General features: G+C 31.2%; 1 protein-coding gene across 4 annotated transcripts in view; it reads left to right on the top strand.

Annotated features, from left to right (window-relative positions):
• Fstl5 (follistatin like 5) overlaps nucleotides 1-25,315 on the top strand; it is a 762,470-nt gene that overhangs the window by 647,498 nt on the left and 89,657 nt on the right. For all 4 annotated transcript variants that reach the window (XM_048813586.1, XM_048813584.1, XM_048813585.1 and 1 more), the window contains 2 exons: nucleotides 198-316; nucleotides 16,659-16,808. In XM_048813586.1, the coding sequence (XP_048669543.1) occupies nucleotides 198-316; nucleotides 16,659-16,808 (269 nt within the window). The remainder of the gene's footprint in view (nucleotides 1-197; nucleotides 317-16,658; nucleotides 16,809-25,315) is intronic.

The raw sequence follows: 25,315 nt of genomic DNA, 5'->3' as shown, positions 1-25,315 counted from the left end.
AAGAATAAAGCAGAATGTCTGCATAATATCACAAAGTGGTTCCAGCATACAGTGAAAGTCCTATGTGGTTTGCTTTATTAATGTTACACAACTTGATGAATTGATCTCCTGTTAGAAATATGAGGGACACTGAATTTTTGTTGTAAAGGTTTCTGATAATTTTATTTTGAACTTTTGAATGTGTTTTTGTTCTTAAGGTCTGGGAATTGGGAACATGTTCTATGTTTTTTATGAAGATGGAATCAAAGTGATACAACCCATAGAATGTGAATTTCAAAGGCACATTAAGCCTAGTGAAAAGCTCCTTGGATTTCAGGCAAGTATCGAAAACATTCCTTTGCAGTTTTATGTAGCAATTTTTTCAAGTAGAATTATGTTTTGAAAATACAGTGAAACTTATACATATGTGAAACTTGTGTTAGAAGGAAAATATTAAATCTGTGATATTGACTGTTGCTCTGTGAATCTTTGTATCTGAAAAGAAAAATAAAACAACATATTGTATACTCATAAATACTTGTTTGTAATTACAGTGAAGGTGATAAAAGCAAAATTTCAAGAATAAACAACATGAAATAACTTCCCCTAACTTCTGTTTTTAAGATGATTATTATTTTAATAAAATGAAGGAAAGTGGCATGTGAATAATTTGTGGGAAGTCAGATTATATTATATGCTTTATGAATGTTGATTTTTTTCATTATATTCATGGGGTCTCAATGAATGGGAAAATTTAGATTAAGTTAGAGGATATCAAATCCTATATTGATTCATTTTTTTAACCATAGAAATTTTAATATACAAATTTGGGTATCAAATTCAGAAAATGAAAAAAATAAAAGCTCTGGAAATATATGTATTGATTATTTATATTAAGGACATTCTGTTATTTTTATAAGTACTTAATTTTTTTTCATTGTTGTGGGTATATATATATATATATATCTCCAGATAAATTTTTGTGTACACTACAATATGGAATACTAAAATTGTTCATGCTATGTATGTGTTCCTACACAAGTACTATAAACACCCAAAATAAGATTAGCTATGAGGAACCTTATCAAGGAATCCTCTCCTGAGAGTCATATTTAAAATTCACATGGCCATGGTATATGAGTAAAAAAAATATGTTTGTTCATAGATTAAATGAATAAATAGATCTACCCGTTTTTTGTTATTATATCTTCTCAAGTACAGAAGCATTTTAAAATACTGATGTAACTTTCTTTTATATTCCTTATAATTCTAAATTCATTTTTAATAAGTTATGTTTATGTGCATATATATGAATAATAAACACATGAATAAAGATATACATTTTTGCTTCTCAAAAAGTAAATAATTTATTTAATGTTAAATTCATGCTTCTTAAAAAAAATGCCTGGATGAGAGTTCTAGGTGAACATGCAGATACAGGAAGAATCATATCAAAATGATTATTTAAAATCAGACTAATTTTTTTATAGCAGTGTTCCTCTCTGATTCTGATTAGAATCAGTAGTTTCATAGCTCACTGACAGATTTCTCATGGCATTTAAATTTCATTTGTGAATACTAATAAGATAATGTGTTACTCCTTATCATGCAACTGTGACCTCATGAATATGATTTGCAAATTTGGAGAGAATATTTTTCCTTCCTACGTGTGTGCTATTCCAGTGTATTATGACTCCATATCATGTATTTTGGCAGCTTTTGCATTGCTGTGACCAAAATATTAACAAGAACAACTTAGCAGAGGAAAAGTCTATTTTAGCTCACTATTTCAGAGGTCTCAGTTCATAGATGGCTGACTCTATCACTAGGGGTTCAAGGTGAGACAGAACACCATGGCTAAACCCCAAAACAGAATATAATCCCCAAAGGCAACCCCCTCTACTTCCTCCAGCCAAACCCTATATGACTATATTTACTGGCCAGTTAACTCATGAGTGGATTAATCCATCAATTAAGTTATGCCTTTCATAATGTCATTATATCCCTTCTGAAGGTTTTTATTTATCTCAGAAATTAGCTTTGGGGTGACACCTCATATCTAAACCATAAGATTATGTAATGCAATTCTTAAAAAATGTTTTTTTTTTCCATAACATTTTTGATGACTCTGGATAAGATAATTAAACATTAGGAATCTAAACTTGAAAAACAAGCTAAAATTTGATGTGTTAGTTTTGTCACATGTCTGATGCAAAGGAATGTGAACTTTATTTACTTGAATTTCTGTTCCCTTGAAGACTTAATGAGGTATCATTCTGAAACAGTAAAACAAAAAAATTATCCATATTTATTCATTTCAATGCAAACAGACAATTCTGAATATGGTATCAATTAATTATTTAAATCAAAGCAAAATATGTAAGCAGGAAAAACAAATATATATAATGTACATATGAAGACCTATATACAAAAAGTTTTATACGATTTTCTATAAAATTAAAAATTAAAGAGAAGCTGGGCATGGTGGCACATGCCTGTAATCCCAGCAGCTCAGGAGGCTGAGGCAGGAGGATCCCAATTTCAAAGACAGCCTCAACTACTTAGTGAGGTTCTGTTTCAAAAAAAAAAAAAAAAAGGTGGAGTGTGCTATGGCTGTGGCTCCATGGTTAAGTTCCTTTGGGTTCAATCCCAGATAACAACCCCCCCCCCAAAAAAAAAAAAACTGAAGAAGAGATTAAAATGATGGCAAATTTAGCTTATTTCTTCCCATCAGATTACTCTTATTTAATGTACACATTAATAGTGACAAAGCAGTGACAAATTTCTCATTACTACAAACTAAGTTACTACATCAGCCAAGTCACAGCTCCTGGAAATATAGAGTCCAAACTGCACAGGTCAGAGTAGGATGATAAAGCATGAATGAATGTAGCCTTCAGGTTAAAGTTTGTAAAACTTTAACTAAAAACTAAAAACTCAAGCAGAAATTCTATGTTGAAGCCTTGAGGGAGATTCCCCATTTTCGCTCTTTGGAGACCCATGTTCACTATGGAGGGTAACCTGTTTCACTTGAAATTAACTGGTGTTAAATATTAACCACTTGCACAAGCACCTTCACAATAAGAGCTAGAAGTATATTACCAAACAACTGGGTATTATGACCTAGGCAAGTGGATATACATAACCCGCCTTTACCTTTCCTCTCTTGCATTCAAGGACTAGGTTTAATTCATGTTTGTGTTCCTAACAAGTTCAGTACAATGCCTTAGACATAACAAATGGTCAAGAAACATTGGTTAAAATGACTTTAATAAGTATTCTCTTGCTTATGGTCTTTCCTACTCATTTTCTTAAGCATTCTCTAAGTTTAAAGATGTAGATGCATACATCTAATTTCTTACCCATGATAATATTTTATCTTACTTTACAATTCTCACAAAACCATTGTCTTCTGTGTTAGTGGTAAATGTTTCATAGAATACTTCATCATTGAATTGTTTCAGGATAAATTAACCTCATGGGTTTATTAATTCAGAATCACATGGTCAAATGGTTCTGTGTGGATATACTGTAGAAGACAATTTCTAGTATAGGAATGAAGCTAGTTTATCTGATTGTAGAAAATAAATCTCTTGAGTCCAAGTAGGGAAAATGAGGTTTTTTTGGAATCATTTTCCCCACAAAAAAGAATTAAACATGGATATAGTATTTTTGACATTTGCTTCAACATTAAGGGAATTGTAGCACTATTCCCATTATAACTTGTTGATAAGTAAATTTTAGATAAAAGCTGATATATTTAGAATATAGAATCTTCCAGCAAACCTCTCAGAAGATGCTAATGGTTTGCTCTAAATAAAAATTCAATTTTGGTGCAATGTCAGATAACATTAGGTTTCAGCTTTTGAGAGTGAGTTGGTGAGGATTCATAAACAAGCTTTCAGATATTCTTTCACTTTTTCCCCCTTTTTTGTTCTGTGGTTTTACTAGATAGGATTCTTGCTATATTTATCTTAGCCTTATACAGGATTTCATCTTGTTGCCTAGAATATGAACTTCAAGAAAATAGAATTCTATGTCAGACTTATGGATTCAAACTCAAACTGAAATGAGTTTGGAAAAAGATGTTTAAAATTACAAGGTCAAAAATGACAATCTTTTCCAACATTGCCTACTTTTTCACTCTTTTGGTTTTCAACTATGGTGTCATCCTTATCTGTCACTCTCTTATTGTTTAATGGTCTTTAAATACAGTCAACTTCTATGCTTATAGATCTGGATTATTATAGATCTAAATGCTCTTCTTCACAAACACCATGGTGTTATGTATTCTTAATGTCCTAGAAGAGCTTTAAAGAAAACCACCCCTGTCTTATTGTACATAGGTTCTATATTATAGAACTTAAAGGTTCTATTCCCAGTTTGTTTTTTTGTTTGTTTTTGGTACTGAGGATTGAACTCAGGTGTGCTAAACCAGTAAGCCACACATACCCAACTCTTTTAATATTTTATTTAGAGCAGAGTCTCACTGAGTTGCTTGAGGCCTAGCTAAATTGCTGAGGCTGACTTTGAACTCACAGTCCTCCTGCCTCAGCCTCCCAAGCCACTGGGATTACAGGAGTGTGCTACCATGCCTGGCCTATTCCTAGTTTTAATGCTAATTAGAATGATATCAAAGAGTATCAACTGAATTCACTATCCTTATTACAAGAAGTCTGATATGAATCTCTAAAATGCTTTTATTCTGGTTTTAGAATTTCTGCATTTGAAAATTAGTACTTTATTAGTATAAGATTTGTATATAGGAATATGCTGTCCGCAGTGTCCAAAATACTTAGATATTAAAAAACGGACACTGAAATTAGAAATGGGGAATGTGGTAGTCCACATCTTTTTCTCTGAGGGTGTTCCCTCCTTCTCTGGAGGAAAACAGCCTTGGGGGCATGTGTGAATTCCCTTAGTAATACTTCCAATTACCATTTTTCCTTCATTCTGTTTCTAATCCAATTATTACTTTTCCAAACTTGGTCCACAAAAATACTTGTTAAAACACTAACCCTTTCTCACAATGTGGACAATTCCTTTCCCCATGAATCAGTGAACAACTTTTTCATTCAACATGCCAGAAAGGTAATCAAAATGTTTCCCCACTTAGTCTTTTCTCTGTGGGTCTCTATTCAAACATGGCTTAACTTAGAAAGAATTATAGAATGATAAAAAATTAAGCTTTTGTCCCTTTGTAGTTACAATGATATCCTATGAAGAGTTTCCTAAGGAAAGTAATGTAAACTGCTTATAAATATTCCTTAGAAGATTATTCTGTAGATTTCAAAAGAAATAAGTTTATGAAATTAGTCATTGAAGTGCTAGATTTAAAAAGGTCTTTTAATGTTTTATTTAAAATCACACTGTTTTACAATTCTCACTTTGCATTTCTATCAGACTTCAGTATATAAGCTAAGCATTAGGAGGTGCAACAGTGGCAAAGCTTATAAAGTGTGCAACAGCGTCCAATGGAGTAATACAGCATTATTAAGGAAGTCCAGAAACATTATCTAAAACAGTAAATTAAATCCTTTTCAGAGATTTGTGCCAAATACCAAACAATGTGACAAGAATCGTGTGTCTCAGATAATCCATGGCCAATATTTACAAACATTTTTATATGAGTAATAAGCACCCACTTATACACACAAAAAGGTAACTTCCACATACTTTAGAAAGAAATGTAGTTAAGGTTACCAGAATTTTTCAAGAATTACTTTTTAAGGGTAATTTGAAGAGTTTTAACTGATAGAAACACCATCGATAACAGATATCGTTAATCATAAAAAAATTGTACTTGAGATTTACAAAGTGACACAAATTTATCTTATTATATGTGACTTAAACTGTAGTATTCCAAAGTATATTTTGTATTCACAAAAAAGTGTCTAATATTTTTATATTAATATATTTATGGCAAAAAGAAAATGAAAGAACTTATCATAATAAATAGTTGTTTCTTCTGTCATGCCTGCCTAAGCCAGTTTCACTCCATGCAATCAAGTTTATCACTTTAAATAATTTGCTTTGCAGTGATATATCTTGAATTATCAATATTGAATATTTTCTATTGGTGTTACTGTGGGAAAGCTGATGTTTGTTTACATAATTCCTAATTTTTCTTTTTTTTATACTATGTTTAACTTTAATTTCAAAGTTTTTGTGGGATATGTTTATTATTTTAATGATTACTTAACCCTATAGTCCTTATATTTTTTCAGAATTTTTATTTCTCTGTAATTTTTTGAACACTTGTTTGATTCCTCGTTTACTTTTTAGATCATGAAAATAGTTCTGAAAATTTAATGGTGAAGGCATTTGTTTATTTAATTATTTTCTGTATTTCATATAGGTCACCAATAATACTTTTAATTATTTGGGAGGTAGAAAGGAAAGGAAATCATGGTTCAGTAAATTATCAGCTTTTAGAGGAGATATTATACATTATTTAGCAAAGTAATGGGAAAGTCAATAGTTGTTTAGGTCTTACCCACCAATATAATGAACTACACTAAATAATTATTTCTAAATTTTAGAAAACAACAGAATTCTAGCAGCTACCAATGTTTATACAATTGCACATGTACAAGTCAGCACACAATTATATCATAACACACACATAAAATTTATGTTTCTGGCTATATTTTAGAATAAATATTTCATATTGAATAACTCATAAAGGTGTAATTTAACACACATATAAAATTTATGTTTCTGGCTATATTTTAAAATAAATATTTCATATTGAATAACTCATAAAGGCAATATGGAGTTATTTTTAATGGAATCTCTGGTAGTTTTCTTCTGCAGTAGTTTAATTATTTTATTTAAATTTATTTTAAAATTATTATATATAAAAACTTGTACATATTTATGAGATGTCAGGTTTTGATGTATATATGCATTGTATAATGTTGTAATCAATGTAAACAAATCTACTCAATTATCGGCTATTTATGGCAAAATCATTACAAATCCTCAAGCTTTTTGAAATGTGCTATACGTTATCATCATCTAGAATCCCCCTATTTTGCACACTAGAGAGTCTCACTCCTGATTATAATTTAGTACCTAATCTGCCTTTCCCCACCTTTTCCTCCCCCCACTCTGATAACTACCATTCTACTCTCAACTTCTCTGAGATCAATATTTTTATATTTCCTGCATGAGTGATATCATGTGCTATAACTTAGCTTATTTCACTTAACCTAATGATCTCCAATTCCACCTGTGTTGTACATGATGGGATTCCCTCCTAATTTGTGGCTGAATAATATTCTATTGTGTATGTGTACATTTCTTTTTTCATTCACCATGATCTAATTTTGAACTACATAACAGTGATTATCCATATTACCACTCATGCATTTCTTAGATGAGGTTTGTTTACTTGTTAATCCACAGATCTTTGTCGGGAGTTATTCCTGCCAGGCTTTGTGATAGGTAGGTCCTAAGGAGGGAAAAAAGACAAGAATGCAGCAAATCTATAAATCATAAACTCACTCATATGTGAAAGCTCCTTTTATAGACATAGGTACAATGGGGGCACAAAGGAGAGAATAATACTACTGCATTTCCTCTAACTTAAATACCTTTCCCAAGATCAGCTGAGTTGCCTTAAAGACATAAGTGTAGATTTACACATGACTGCCTGTGCAGCATTCTATTTTAAATCTCATCTGTACAGCTTTAAAGGAAATGTAATGTGAGATGCATATGGAGAAGCACAACTACTGGCAGTATCACTGAGTTGCCTGAAAACACTACCACAGTGTTTCTGTGGAAACTGGATCTCTGTGCTGGCTCTCTCCAAAGTGTAATTCCTTCCATCATGAAAAAAGCAGCAATTGGTCCTATTTCACTTCTATTTTTAATATGAAAAATTTGCTCTTTATGTAGGAACAGAGGAGAATGGCATATCATGTTAAAGATCCTCTATCTAGTATCATTTTCATAAGAAAATAGTTAATCTTTAATTTGTAACTTTAAAACTACAGGTATCTGCTAGCATATTTTCACAAAAATTTAACTACATTGGAGAGTTCACATGTGAAATTATTTGAAAAATTAAAAGATAGTAGTACATAGCATCATACTGATTTTATAATCTATGAACATTTTTTAAGGATTTGAATTCAACTAAGTCACAAGATCAGTTTTAGTTAATTTTCTTTTAATCTTGTTTTCATGTCCTTATTCTAAGGGATTTTCCTGAAATGGATGATGTAGCTGGACAATATTTAATTTGTCAGGTAAAAAGTGAGAAAGAAAAATAAATTCTTTAGAAAATGTATAATAGGTATATAATTTTACAGAGGGTGGACAAAGAAAATGTAACTTTTATCTTAGAGTTTCCACCTAAAATGAAGGTAGGAGCAGAGCAACATTTTTCTATTAAGATAATACTTATTTCTAAAGATTTAAAAAAGATGCTATATCTTTTCTCATGATTCCTCTCTGACAAAAATGTAGAAAATACACTTGTATATAGATTATCTAGTGTCCTTTCACAATATAACTAAAAGAAATCAAATGTTTATTTGTAATAGCAACTAACCATTAAATAATATAAATTATGTTAAAATTATTATCAAAGAATGTTACTTTGTTTATAAACTATCAGTGGCTTAATTTATAAACTAAAAAGTGATAAAAGTACTTTAATCTTAGCGCCTTTAAAAATGGTTAAAAGGGAAGATATCCATCACTGTTAAATTGTTTAATGTAGTATTGTAAAGTCATTTTTTTAAAATAAAATAAAACATTATATCCTATGTGTTTGTGAATAACTCAGCCTAGATTACATACACACACATCCACACCATGCACACGTTTCTACAAAGCTATGAGAAATATGGAAATCTAGACCTAAAAAGTCTGATCCAATACAAACGAACTCCTGTTTTATCTGCCATGATTTGTGACAAATTGAATAAATGTTCATCCAGAACTATTATTTAAACTATATTGTTTTTGATAAAGTATTCACTACTTTTTTCTAAGTATTCTATTATTCACCTTTTTATTTATACCATGGACTTAGGCTGTAACACCTTTTGGGATATAGATAGATAGATAGATAGATAGATAGATAGATAGATAGATATAGATATAGATATATATTTCCATATATATAAATATATAAGAAAAATTGAGAGAAAAAAGATAGCTAGAAAAGAAAGCTTATTCAGTGTTTCTCAAATTCTTTGTGGGAAAGAATTACATTGTTTTTGGCTCAATCTACTTTTTTTTAAAACTAGTAGTTAGTTTTTACCATATGAAATCCTTCAGTTAAACTTCACAACAACTATACCGCTGGTTATTGGTGAAGAGTTTTACTTTCTCACATGTTTAAGTTTGAACATTAGAAAAGCACGCTGAGGTAAGCATATAAAGCAGGGTTTATTTAAAAAGGGGTAACAGACTTCTCTGGTAAGGGAGAAGGCAGCCATAGCTGGTATTGTGGTATCCCAAGAAGGGAGGTGTTCTGCCCTTTTTATGTGTCCTAGGCTTCCTTTGTTCTCTTGCCTTCTCCGCCTTATATTTCTCCTTCCTGTGTTTGTGACTAGGCATTTGACTAGGCTTAGGAAATGCTCTGTGGGATGGCCAAAAGGTGGCAAACTGGTGGGCTGAAGGAGGAAGGGCAGGATGCAGCAGCCAAGGACACATTAATTAACAACCTTAGAGCTTCCTGTAGGGAGGAGCAATTCCTGGGACAGATTATTTTAACAATGGGTTGGAGCAGGAAGAAGTTCTTGGAGTAGGGCTCTAAAGGAATTAACATTTCAATCCCTCAAGAGATAGTCTCCAACTTTCTGGGACTCACTCAAAATTGGCCTGACTGGATCTGATCTGACTCGATTTACCTATCTATATTGGCTGCCAGTCTAACTCTGGCTTCAACTATACCCCAACTGGCCTAAATCCTGTTCAAGAAAACAGGTCCTCTGAGCACATACATAGATATTGTATAATATCAAATGGCTATAAATGTTGGAGATGTCTATTTGCCATTTCCATGTTATTTTCTGCTTGACAACAAATGGTACACCAAATAACCTGCAGTCCCAAGGTCACATTTGGATTGGCATTGTTCTTGACTTTATTTCCTCAGTGATTCTGGATAACAAGACATAGTGTTTAATGGCATGATTGAGGATTGTGCAGCACTTCTTGTGTTGTGTCGAATCTTTGGCTAAAATAATTGAGACTTAAGCACATATTTACTGAACAAATATTATACTTCACTATTACATTTAGCAAATATGGACTTACAGGAATAGCCAAGAGTAACTTTTTAATTGTGAATGAAAGGCTAACAATCAAATATGAAATAAGCCAAATTGAATGGCAATTTGATTCAATTTAATCAATTGATTAAATAGCAATTTGATTACATGCTGAACTGTGTGTCACAAATATAAATTCTATTAGAGTTCAGAGAAAAGAAAAATCACTAAGACCCATAGTAGTTAGGGATGCATTATATATAAATTGGAAATATGTCTGCCCACAGTAGATTGAAATTTTAATTTAAAAATGGGTTGTGTGTTTTCATTTGCTGTGGAAAATCATTTTTATGAAATAGTAAGGAGATAGTCTGGTTAAAGCACATGACATATGTTGGAGAACAATGGAGATTAATGTATAAATTTTAAGTTGTTAAAATTAATTCTTAATTAATTTTTTTTTTTTTGTTTTTCCCAAAAGAGACACACTACTAAAGAATCATTGAGGGAGACTCTAGAAAAATAGAAGGAACTTGGTGATTAATTCTTCTTTATCCTATGCAGCAACCTTATTTATTTTTTTGACATTAAGAAACCAGGAGAGCAATTGACTCACATAATTGGCAGTCATAAGAACAACCATCCCAATCAAATTTTTAATTGCTACCAAGAGAGGGAACTCCCTGCCAAGTTCAGAGGTAGAGTAGCATAAAAAGGTAACAATGAAAAAAAAACTAAAATAGGTCTATTTTCAATATGTAATGACTAAATCAGTGAAAGAACCAGATCTGCAATATTTTTTCAAGTTTTCCAACATAAATGCCTCTACACACATATTTATTAAACATCAAACTTTCTTTCACTTCCTTTATCAACATACCTTTCCATTCAGTATGTATCTGTCCAGGAGTCTCTATGATCTTGGGTGGCTCCACAAAATTGCCTAATTCATTGCCCAAGCTGAGTGCATGTATCTTAAGCCATCTTATTTCTTGCATATGTATGGTTGTGTTCTTTGTTGTACTGATTCCACTGGTTTTCATTTATAACTGAGTACTTGCATAACATGTTGGCAATACAAATTATCATAGAATCAGAGATTTGCTTTTTTCTATCCAACAGAACCCTGACCCATCTCTTTTCCTTCAGTGCCACAGTCTGGCTGGGCACAAAATCACGAGCCACTCACAGCCTTGTAGATTCAAACAGCAATTCTTTATTCCCGAACTCACACCGGCACTCTACAAACACGTTCTGGGCAAAATCCACACTTCCACTGGGCTCTGCATCCCAAAATACTCTCTGAATCCCGCGAGAACTCAACAGGAACTCAAGGAGTGGGCGGGCGCTTGAGGCAGCAGGATACGCCCTATTCCTAGCAGGAATCACCTTAAACCTGGAACCGCCCTAAACCCGGAAAGCCCTAAATCCAGATCCGCCCTAAACCCTGATCCACCCTAAACCCTGATCTGCCCTGGTCCTTGAGCAAGGTCACCTTTCATGCAAAGTCACTGCAAATGACCTGGGTCCACCATGGAGAGTCCTTCCTCTAAGCAACATGGAGTAGGCTGACAAAAAAATTGCGATGTGTCATTCCTACTTGGCAATGGCTCTCAGCACTTCAGCACTGTGTAGTTTCCCCATCTTCCTAGTTCCACTGATCCTTAGTTAAATTTGTTTATATTTTTCCTTTTTTCCCTAAAAGATAGAACAAACTATGTTATTGTCCTATATGCAAATTTAGACATTATTTTTATTGTCCAGTCTATTCTGTTACTTTATATCTAATAGTCTAAACAACTTTGATCTTTTTAACTTCCCTGATGTAAACCAGCTCTGATCATCTGTCTGTGCTGATGCATACAAATATTTCACTTTTTCTTTGAGTTATTTCTTTGTTTAAAATTTGGATCACCTTTAATACTTCCTTTTTAATTTTTACTCTAAATTTACTTAATTTTTACTTTATATTTCTATTTTAATGAACCCATATAACAAGTATTTTCTGGAAAGAGATGGAAAGGAGAAGCCCTGATGAATGGGAAAACAAGAGATTACTCTCTGGATGTCATCTAATTATAATAGTAATCAGATAATCTGAATGAATGAGCCTTCAGAGGTATTTAATGTAACAGAAATAGAGCAGAGAACTGAAGTCTAAGCTATCGCATTCCTGAAGCTTCAATTAGGGAACAGAAAATAAAGAAGTCACCACATTCAAAAGAATTTAACTTAGAAGACTAAAATAATACCTAGAGAAGGAATGTATACTAAAACAGAGGTCAGCAACATTACTTCTGCTATTGGCCAGAGTAAATTTCTTAGGATTTATAGTTCTTATAGTGATTATCTTTGCCGCATGAAAGTATACATGGACATTATTTAAATAAATGAGTGTATATCTGTGTCTGTATAAACCTTTATTTATATAAATCTGAATATCACACACTGTTTATATGTCATGAAATTGTGACATTCTTTTATTTTTATTTTTTTCCCAATTGTTAAAACAATGTTCTTAGCTGCTGGATCACACAAAATAGATAATGGACCAAATTTGTTTTGGAGGCCCTTATTTGCTGATTCCTGCCTTACAAAAACAAAAGAACATTTCACAAGAAATCCAGTAGTTGAAACAGCCCAAAGCAGCAACTTGGAATCATATTGCAGCTCTGAGGCACATTCATAATTCACTTATAGACATGACGTTGCACAGTATCCTTCACATAATAAGTACTCAACTTCTAGTTCCCTAGAGAACTAAAGGCTAATGATTGGAAATTCTGAGCCCACTAGTGTCTTCGAAAACATCTCCTTTAGAATAAATAGTATAATGAAAGCAATTCAAGGTAAAATGTGTTTAGAGTGAAAATTCAGGAAATGGAAGTAACATTCTAGAAAGCTTTTCAACAATGTGAAGAGAATGAGATGGATGGTTGGAAGGGAAAGCAGATGAATCCAATTAAAGTTGTATTATAATTTTTTAAGTTTGGAGGAAAGGTGCATGCTTGAATTCTTGGAAACAAAATAAAGTTGTAAATAAAATGTAGTGTAAGTCTTTCAAAAAATAGGGAATGATGCACAAATCTTCTAAGATTGGAGAGAATCAGAAGGGGTTATATCAGGAACTTGTGGAGTTGGATGCAAGGAAAATAGAGGTGATTATTCAAATTACGTTTATCTTCTCCAAGAGTGATACAGATATACCAGGAGGGGATGGATTAGGAAAAGGAAGGGAAAGTGGAAATTTGAGGACAAAGCATTTTAATGGGTAATAAGGATAACAAGTAAAAATGACAAGATTCTAATAGAAGACAAGTGGATATATTTGTCTCTTTGACACAGTTAGGTTTAACAAAGCAGGTACATTAACACTACTGTAATTGTAAAATTAAAATTTATACCACCAGTTGAAATATATCTTATAGACCTTTAAAATTTGGGAAAAAGATAATAAATCTGCAGAAAATATGTGACTTAATATGAAAAAGGCCCAACAGGAATAAGTCCTCATATAGAATTGTATTTTTTTTTCTTACCAACTTTCATCCTCATTAGTTCTAATATCTTATTAACTCTTTCACTCTAAGTGGTAGTATACATTTCATAAAATTCTTCTCAATAATATTTTGATATAATTCCTGGTAATTTTCTTCTTCATTATGTGTTATTTAATCTTATTTTTATCTGTTATTTTTATCTTCTTTTTTTTTCTTTAAATGCCTAATGCCTGTGAAAAACATTTATCTACAATTCCCATCCATATAAATAAGTATTAATATATGTAATCTGAAAAACTAAGAGTGCTATTATGAAGTAGGTCATAATTGGCTGTAATCAGAAATAATGACATCAAGAAATCAAAGAAAATTCAGTATGACTATCAGGAAAAATTTAATGGCTTTGTAAAAATGATTGTAGGTCTGGTCAGGAATGTCTTATGGGGACAATATACTAACAGAAAATAATTCCCAGAAGAGCAGTTTATTTTACTGTTGAATAGTTTTGCAGAAAAACAAAGGGGTACAAATTGCTTCTAGTTTCAGCAGTTGTTTGTCTGACAGCTATGTGTCAGGTCAGTCACACTTTTCTCATTATTTTGGCAGGTTTGTTTGGTAGTTTTTACACAACAGCAAAGAACTTATAAACAATTTCACTATATTCAAAGCCTTTCATCAACCTTAGATTTCACTTTTTCCCCACTCTTCATATCTCTCAAGTACATATTTTATGTACTGTTTGTTCCTAACAAAATGAGCCCTTGTCAACAACATCCAGTATATTTTTGAAGCAAAGTTTTCCACAGGAAAAAAAAATGTTTTGTAGGAATTAATAAATTAGATTTCAATGTTGTACTCTATTCTGAGCAGGTTCTGAGGACAGAATTTTGCTCTCAGGTTTATGTTATTGCTTAAAGGATGCCATGGATGTCACTTGTGTTGACCCCACTTATAGTCACACTGCAATAGTTAAGGTGCACTCTCTAAAATGGAGTTCATTTTACAAATCCAGAGCTACCTGAATCAGTCATACATTAAGTGCTTTAGTTTGCAGGGTTTCTGCTTGTGTCCAGGAAGCCTGGAACAACTTTTGCTGTTTCGAGGACAGCACTATTGTTACATGTTCCTGAACCGTGCAGTGCTGGACTAGATCTGAAAAATAAGTAGGTCCACTATGTGCTTCCTGAATTAGATCGGATATTTAGAAAACATAAGCAACAGATCACAACTATCTCATTTAAAAGCGCTATGTTATTCACATTATTTTCTATGTAAATAGGAAAACCACTGATAATGATCATGCTGTCCTAGAAAGATTATATTATTAGATATTTAACTTAATTTCCAAATGTCAAATGTGGTTTATATCTTCCATCAGTATCATCTTTAAATAAAAAATACATGTTTAATGATATTGACAAAATGTGTTTTCTCTTACTTGAAAGGGGGTCTCACTAGATTGTCTAGGCTGGTATGAAACTTCTGGGCTCAAATAATCCTCCTGTTTTACTTCCCAACTAGCTGTAATTACATGCATATACTATCATGTCCCTGGCTTTCAAAGTGTTGTTGATTGTTTCATGCATATTAAACACAAATGGTAAATGGGATCTCTAAAGAAAAACTGTTTTTACAAAAATTAGGGAAAAAAAGGGTATTATTGTAACAGCTAAGCAAGTAATAACTGGAACATACAAATCAAATAAATTAGACATTAGTTATTAATGATAAGAGCTAAATAATAAGTCAAATGAAACTCTGGAATAATTATCATTATATAAATACATGTTTATTATCACACATATATTTTATGAACAGTCTTAGTGACTTTTCTAATTTTTAAGTAAATTGAAAGGATCATGAGTAAATTAAAGAAACACATGGAAATATAAATCATGAGCTAAATGACATTTTTCATATACTTATGATTTTTCTCCCTGAATCACAGACTTATGAATTCCCTCAAAAATCATTTGTGAACAAAATTAAGGACAGAAGGAAATGGAGGGTTTTCTTTTCTTTTTTTTTTTTTTTGCCTCATTTATGATCATCTCACACAAAGCATACAATCTTCAACCAGAAAGCAATTCTAGAGCAAAAGAGTAAAGTCAAAAGACATGGGTAGTTTAGCCGGGTGCAGTGGCACATGCCCATAATCCCAGTGGCTCTGGAGGCTGAGACAGGAGGATCACGAGTTCAAAGCCAGCCTCAGCAAAAGTAAGGCATTAAGTAAATCAGTGAGACCATGTCTCCAAATAAAATACAAAATACGGCTGGTGATGTGGCTCAGTGATTGAGTACCCCTAAGTTAAATCCTGGGTACCCCCCCCCAAAAAAAAAAAGACAAAACAAAAAGATGTGGGTAGATTAAAGGATTTTGTAAAATTTTACTGCTATATCAAATTGAATAATAAAATAGCCATTGTGAATAATTCCTTTACAACAATTTTTCTAAGCTTCTGATTCACAACAAATTAGAAGATTAAAACCAGTTAGGATTTTTGACAAGACTATTCAAATGCCTTGGTGGGGGTAGTCATCAATATTCTGAGAAGATTTGAATATGCATTAATGTGATATTTTTCTGTTAAAGCAAGTAAAGACTCGGAAAATTGGAGAGAAAATACTGGGCTTACTATGTTTTTCTGAAGTTGCTGAGTTATAACCAAGTAGTAAAAAATGAAAGCACTGCATTGAACTATAAAAATCAGTAATTCAGGACGTAAGATTTATCTTAAAGGAACCAATTTCACATTGATTTCCATACATATTTAATGAAGTGAAATACACTCTACATGCTGTTTTATTTAATACTTTCTATAGACATGTTTAACATTTGATGCTGAAAGCAATAAAGCACAAAACATTAATTTTATCCACGAAATTCTCATGCCTGTTCTATAATTTAAGATGTGAATTTTACTACCTTTTCCCTAAATTACAGGATGAAGTCTGTCCCAAAGCTGAGGAAGATGAAGTTCAGAAATGTGTGTGGGCCTCTGCTGTTAATGTCAAAGACAAGTTCATTTATGTTGCACAGCCAACTTTGGACAGAGTCCTTATCGTTGATGTGCAGTCCCAAAAAGTTGTTCAGGTATGAATGATTGCTATGTTTGAAAGTGAGTTTTGGAAATCATTTACATTAATTGAATTGTCAGCTATCATGTAACTTGTACATTATCATTTTGATTGTCATTAATAATGTGTTTTTTACCTAGATAATTGGAAAATACTTACATTTTCTGGAATCTGTCTTCTCCTTCAATTCTTTGAGAAGCATTCTGTTCTTAAGGAAGCTATTTAAATATACTTTAAAAAAAATTAGGTTCATGAATACATTATAGCATTAACATGACTGTTTCCACAAAAATCATCTTTGCAAGTTTCTTATTCTGTCCCAAGTAAGGAAAGGCCCAGTTCAAGGTCTAATAAAACATTCCTAATTATTATTATAGAACTAGAAGAAAATCTTTATTTTTGTATTCTTAGCAAAAGCTGAGACAATAGTCTCTTAATAAAAAATAGGAATGTAGAAGAATTTACTAGATAGTTAAAAAAAAATAATAAGTATCTTCATAGGCCAGTGATAGGAAAAATAATCTCTAATAAACATTGCCATGGTGATCTTTTCACAATCTGTTCAATTCACACTTCCATTTTCAGCCACCAACTGCTTCATCATTTGCTCTTTCTAAGGCTGAACTACTTGGGAAATTTACTTGAATTCAAAATCATAATCATCATTGGGCAGTATAGGTATCCAAATGACCTGCCTCCAAAAGTGGGCCCTGGAATGTCTTGATTTATTCCTTATCAGTCAGAGGAAAGAAACTTAAAACAGCTTTAGATACATGTAATGTGCTAAATAAGAATAATGACTATATATCTTATAGTTATTTTAAGAATTAGATGAATTTTTAAGTGTTATATGAACGGAAAACATTAATAGCAGATGTAGAGATGTGAAGTGCTATATATACCCATTGAACATCAAAATTTCTTAAAGACAGCGGAACCATGCATTCCTTCACTTATACAGAATTTTTAATAAGTATTGGTTGAAATTAATCCTCTATTTTTGAAAAAGTAGGACTATGAAGATTCTAATATTCATAAACAGCTTTCAGGGGATTCATCCATACATCTATCCACCAATCCATCCAAATATTCATCTTTCCATCTTACATTCACTTATTGATTGTCTATTATGAGGTGTATTGAATATCATAAATAAAAGAAATAAAAGGATGAAAGTATTTCTACTAGAAGGCTCTAATAATTCCACGGTTAGGAATTCACAGTGGATAATCAGTCTAATGGTTCAATTTATAATTTTTAAATAAACTGTACAATTATAAGTAAATTTATGAAAAAGTATTCTGCTAGAAAACTATAAGGCTTCAAAGCTTACACATTTATCATGAATATCTGAACTAATGGTTCCCTATCTACTATAAAGTTAAATATTGCTATATATTTCACCTGTTTTGTATGTGATTCTAAGACTTCTGGCTTTTGACCAGTTGTTTTTTTTTTTTTTTTTAATTTCCATTGTAGTATATACCAGCATAAATCAGAAGCATTTAGTTTAGGATGATCAAGACTCTGCCAGCAATTAAGAATTTTATGTACATTTCAGGAATTATCAAGACTGGTCTTTAAGTTTAATTTTATCTGGAGACATACACCCAATGAATATATATTACCTACTAGATAGTTAAAAGTGGGAAAAGTTAACATCACTTATTATTAATAGAATTCCACCTTCAGACAATGATGTCAAATTTAAAATTAATAGAAAGTATTGATAATAAAAATGTTCAAATGCTATGGTAATGATCACATAAATTATATCAATTTTCTAAGTACCTATTATAACTATGAAATACTCAAGAGAACATAGAAGACCTTATACATTGATAAAATGGGTAAAAATTATATTCTGATACAATATGACTGTAGAGATTTGGCCTAGAATCTAGCACTTACATTTTTCTTGGTTAGAGAATTAGGCCTCAGGCCAAACATGTTCTCCTTATGATGTTGTTATTAAAATAATAATATTGTATTATTCTTTCTAAATATTGCCCATCCAGAAATAAAAATTATGTAAATGTTTGTCACTATATTTAAGTATTGCCAGATTTTGAACATTACCTACATGGAAACATATAATTTTTATTAATTGAATTAAGCTATTTGTACCTAATGCAAAGTTTTGCTTTTATGTGTCTTGTGTATAATTCTTTCTTTTGTTGTTGTAGGTAAACTGGCTAGCACTGAATATTGTTATTTCAGAATTCTGAATTTATAAATCATATACTTAAAATTTCTTATAATCTCAAAAATATATTCATAGTCACAAAAACTTGATTATTGGACATACACATTCCCATCAGAATTAATTTGATAACTTGTTTTGTTTTGCATTTTTATGCTATTGGGATAATTTTAGTGTTCAAAATGAGCTTTAACTATAGGGTTGAAACACTGCCTAGTATTCCTAAATGTAAAGCTGTGATATACCTAATTGTAAGTGTTGTTCAGGCATGAATTATAGTATTGTTGGTGATGAGATCCATTTTAATTGGTCAATAATATATATTAAAGAAGGTATGCTTAAACATATATCTTAGCTATATCTCTATATATTATGTTTTGATTTGTTGATTAAATTATTGTGGCCAGAAGCTTCAAGGAATATCTACTTTCCTTAGGAACAATAGTGTAATATTCAGCAATTCAGTGTTTATGGTGATTTTATATAATGACTTTCAGAAATAATGAGAATCAACTGAATTTTTATATATCATTCTGCTGTTAATGGACACTTAGAGTATATAAAAATTTGGAATATTATGAATAATATCTCTCACCAAATTTTTCTATACTTATTTTGGTGGGCATTGATGTGCAGCTTGTCTATGTGCATATACAGGAGTTAAAAGTTGAAATGGAATATTGTATAAGTTTATGTGATAAAGTTTTAATTTGAACTAAATTTAATATAATGATAAAATTAAGAAGTTATGTTATTTTATAATTTTTTTATGTTTCTGCAATGATGATAATTAAGATTATTTTGGGTTTTTCTACATGATTTGAGAACAATAATATTAAAATATTAGTTCATAAACTAATAGTATAACTTCCATTTCTATGTTATAACTTTTACATAATTTAAGAGAACAAAGCATTTAAAAGAATTATTGGTTTATATATTAGACATACAACATATAAAATATATAGTTGTGATATCCTCAGTTGAAAGGGATAGGGATGGAGCTATAAAGAGAGTAGTTTCCCATCTTAATTAAAAGTGCTCAAGAAATTAGGGTTAGATGGAACTTGTCTCAACATAATAAAGATTATAATATATGACAAACCCAAAGCCAACATAGTGAATGGAGACAAACTGAAACCATTCCTTCTAAAATCAGGAATGAGGCAAGAATATTCACTCTGACCATTGCTATTCAATATAGTCCCTGAAACTCTAGACAGAGGAATCAAGCAAAAGAAGGTAATTGAAGGAATATAAATAGAAAAATAAGTAAAATTATTTCTATTTGCTGATGACATGATCCTATCTAGAAGACCCAAAAACTCATCAGAAGATTTCTAAAGCTGATAAATTCAGCAAGATGGCTGTATACAAGATTAACATACATAAATCAATAGCTTTCATTATTCCAATAGTGATTCTACTGAGAAAGAAAACTATCCATTTCACAATAACCTAAAAAGTAAAATAAAATAAAGTACTTGGGAATTAATCTAACTAATCAGGTGAAAGACCTCGACAAGGAAAACTACAGAACACTGAAGAAAGAAACTGAAGAAGACTGTAGAAGATGGAAAGACATTCCATATTCTTAGATAAGCAGAATTAATGTTGTCTAAATCATCATATTACCAAAAGTGTTATATTTATTCAATGCAATCCCCATCAAAATACCACCAATAATATTCTTCACAGAACCAGAAAAGAAAAACAAAAGTCCTATAACTTGTTAGGAAGAATAAAATACTGAGAATAGTTTTACTGAGCAATAAGAGCAATACTGGAGGCATCACTGATTTTTATAATAGTAACAAAACCAGCATGGTAATGGCATAAAAACAGACATGAAGACCAGTGGAATAAAATAGAAGAGCCATAGTCAAACCCACACAGTAACAGTTATTTCATACTTGAAAGAGGTACCCAAAATATATGTTGGAGAAAATGTAGCATTTTTTAACAAATGGTGCTGTGAAAATTGGATATCCATAAGTAGAAGAATGAATCTATAGCCCTTTCACCTGCACAAAATTTAAACCGAACTGGATCAAAGGGTTAAGAATTATACTAGAAATTTTTCAAGTTTTAGAAGAAAACATAGGGTCAAGACTCCAACATATTGGCACAAGCACCAACATCCTTAACATGACCCCAAAAGTGCAAGAAAGAAAACAAAGAATCAATAAGTGGTATACCATCAAATTAAAAAGCTTCTCTACAGCAAAGAAAATTGTAAATATTATGAAGAAAGAGCCTACAGAATGCTAGCTACTCTTCTGACAGTAGATTAATATCCAGAATACTTAAAGAACTCAAAAAGCTTAACAACAAAAACAAAGAAACAAATAACCCATTCAAGAAATGGGCAAACTAAAAAGATATTTCTCAAAATAAGCAAAATGAATGGAAAATAAATGTAGGAAAAAATGTTCAATATCCCTTGCAATCTGGGGAAAGCAAATCAAATCTATACTGAGATTTCATCTCACTCTGGTCAAAATAACAATTGTCATAAATACAAATAATAATAAGCGTTGACAAGGATGTAAGGAAAAAGTTACACTCATACATTGCTGGAGGGACTGCAAATTGGTGCAACCACTCTAAAAAACAGTATGAAGATTTGTCAAAAAACTAAGAATGAAACCACCATATGACCCAAAATAACTATCATCAACATACTATAGTGATATAGTATCACTGTAATAAAAGGCACCAAAACTTAAGAGTAAGGTATTTCTTCTGGTTCTTCCTTAGCACAGTAGGGTAACTATTGGTTTAAACAATCTATTATTTATTTCAAAATGACTAGAAAATAAGATCATGAAATTCTTAAAAGATTAAAGTTGAAGAGCTAGAAATGTCATTGTCCTATTTGATTATACCCATTGTATACATATATGAAGTACAACAAAGATGTACAAATATTATGTCTCAAACAAATTCAAGGAACAAAAACATTTGAAAAGTATTCAGTGTGAAGAAAAGAACTTATAAGCACTGTCTTACAGAAAACAAAAGCTAATAAGAAAATGTTCAAGTAAAAATCCTGCTAGTAAATTTCAAAAACATGGAGGGAAAGACTAAATTAAAAAGAAAATATTTAAGCTAGAACATGTAACCCAAGAAGCAGAAAAACAATACTTTTACAACTGTACAGACTAAAAAGTATTGAATCAAACAAGTATATTCTTGATAACTTAGAGTCAAAAGCTCTACCAAACTTTAAATCAACCATGCTACAGGCAATTTGATAAGATATGGTGAACTAAAAATGTGCATTTTCATTAACTTGGTGGTTGACTTTCTGTTTTGCCTTTCCACCTACTCAAGGAATAGGACTGTATTCCCAAAAGTCCTGAAGGGTAGGTTTATATGTGCCACAATAATTCATTTTTTTTCTATAGTCATTGTATATAATCAGACATTCTATTACAAGTGGTAAATCTTAACCTTGTTTTGATACATCCTAGATCTCTCCCTAATTTGTAAGCTTTATTACCTCATTTTGGGAAGAGGCCTTCTCTTTGGAGAACAGCAGGAACCCAAACCAATATGTCAAATATTTTCCTATTGTACAAATAATGTGAGAAACACATTCTTGAAGCAAAAAATGCAGAGAGCAGTAAAATATAGTAGGGGTTGCTCATACCACTCCAGAGAAGTGTGAGATGTTGTTTATCATTATCCTTCCTTGTAATAAAAAGGGAAGAAAGGGCTTTGAATTATGTGGAATACTGTGTACTTTATTAGGAAGAAGGAGAGTGAAATAACAGCCATGATGATACAGGCTTACCTAAATTTTTATTTAGCGATCACCTTGGTGTTTGAAATGAAATGTCTAATACATATACTTTCTGATATTTTTGAAATCTATTTTTTACTATAAATACCAACTTCATTTTTTGGATACATGCCACTAAAACATTTCTTGGTTTTAAAAATTAAAGTTTTGGTATTTTTGAATTTATCTAAATTTTCCTTTTGATAACCATGCATGATTTCAGCCTGTTCAACTCTTTAAAGTGTTTCATAACTCTACTACTGACTGGATGAAATAATACATCCTTATATTTGCTTTAACATTGCCTTAACAGTATGTGAATTTTAGTCCTCAAAAGTATGTGCTTAAAGATGAACTATAAATTCCCTAATGACTCTATGTCTATACTTTAATGAAGTACTTCAACTTTTATAATTATAAATTATTTTATGGGTTTTCATGGTTTTAAAAAATATAAAATGATATCTTTCACAAACATGGATCATGGTTTATTAAGTAATCATCTTAGAAACTCAAATTATAAATCTATTTGAAGAAAGAATATTTATACCTAGTAAAAACTAGATTAAAAATATTTTTGACTCAAAGATTTTTTAATAATCAAGGATGCAACATAAAGTCATTGTGAGTTGTAAGGTGGGAAGCTAATTTTGTAAAAATATAAGCACCTTTCTGAATTTGACCACTTTATTCAGATGAGGCCAAATTTGAAACTAGTCTTTTCTTAATAGGCAAATGTTTTACTTCCTTATTGTGTACTTCTGTTACGTTGTGGTTTCTAAGCTGCATATACTATATTGGGGCAACTAAGGATCCTAATTATAATTAAAATTTAATTATTTAACAAAAAGTATAGAAAAATATTTTTTTTCAAATTCAAGGTAAGTCTTATACTTAATAAGCTATACTATATTAAGTATAGCTTAATACTTCAGCTATTGAGTCATATTTCTGATATTTTCTTTTGCATTATTTGACTACATAGCCTGGTGTCAAATGCACATTTTTGGATTGCGTATTTTAAGCTTAAAACTGCAGTGCTGTATATTATTTTTTAAATGTCAAGTATTTTCTTGTCAGTGTACAATATTCCAGATTGTTCTTGGATTTTTGGCATTAGGGAAACATTTGTATATTTGTTTTTAATAGATAACACCAATATCATTTTTATCTGAAGCTGAAAATTAAGGGTCACAATTTTTTAATGTAATTTACAAACCTATTGCTTTAAATATCACATGATTCAAATTATTGTTTTCCTACTATTGAATTTCTTTTAACAATGACATACAGATGATGTCTTGCTACAGAAAAGATTAACTAGTAAACAACTGACCTCATTTTGTCTTCTATGGAGCAACATCAGTTTCCACTTGGATGCAGAAGTGGCTTTCTCAAACACCTCAGGAGTATTTTTAAGTATCATTGGCAGTCTCCTCTAGCCATTAGCACATTATCTTGAGAATCTACATCATTAGTTTAAATTAGGTTCACTTAATTAGCCAGCTGGTACTTTCCTTGTCAGACTGATAAACAAGCTGTGCTTCACTGTTCCTTCATGTCAAGTCTCAACCCCAATTCTGCATATCATTGTTGCTATTTTCAGTATTTCATCTTTAAAAATTTTAATAAAGCTGGTCCACAAACTGTGTACCATGTATTTTACAATTTTTGTATTTGTTGAAGTGCAACAAATGTATCTTCCTCAGGATACCTTGATGGATTTGTACAACTGTGTGAACATAGGGATTATAAGGGAAATTAATGTTTACAGATCAGGAAAGGTATAAATAAATATCAACCAATAAGTAAGACCTCCTAGTACATGTATATTGTGTCTGTAAACAATGCCTTGAAAATATTAGAGAAAATGCTATTATTTTATCTTTACAAACAATAACAAGTAAAAACCTTACTTTTAATCATTACACTTTGTAGTTTACTTTAACCCATTTTTACCAAAATGGAAGAAGATGAGACTGTTTCATTATGGTAATATAACATTCTCAAAATAGGTTTGCATGGGAAATTAAGAAATTTGGATTCTAGAACTGAATATATAGATCAATACTCTCAAGTACAATTACAAAATATTGCTATTTAAAAGATATTTCAGAAAATATTCAAGAACTCGATAGAACTTGAGATGATAGACGGGGCCTAACAATCTAAATATCATCAGATCAAGAAAAGGGATAGTTTGCACACAAAACCTAATACTACTTTTATGTCAGGGAGAGAAATTTACAACATATACTACCTGAACACTTTATTTAAATATGACAGAATCATTCAATGGTTTAAAACTGATCCCTTTATTTCTATTGTAATGGGGATACAAATCACCAGCTATGAGTAAAGTTTATTTTTATAGTCTTCTTAAGATAGTGTGCAAACAATTTTTGTACCAAAATGATATTCATAGACAAATGTATAGTATACCACAAATGATATTCAATCTAGTTTATTTTAAGGTAAAGATAAGAATATAGTTGATTTATATTTTCTAAAATCATATTCCTGAATACTGTTT

Source organism: Marmota marmota, unplaced genomic scaffold (assembly GCF_001458135.2).
Source record: "Marmota marmota marmota unplaced genomic scaffold, marMar, whole genome shotgun sequence".
Classification (NCBI taxonomy): Eukaryota; Metazoa; Chordata; class Mammalia; order Rodentia; family Sciuridae; genus Marmota; species Marmota marmota.
The sequence above is the reverse complement of the archived record's forward strand: the minus strand, read 5'-3'. Positions and strand labels throughout refer to the sequence as shown.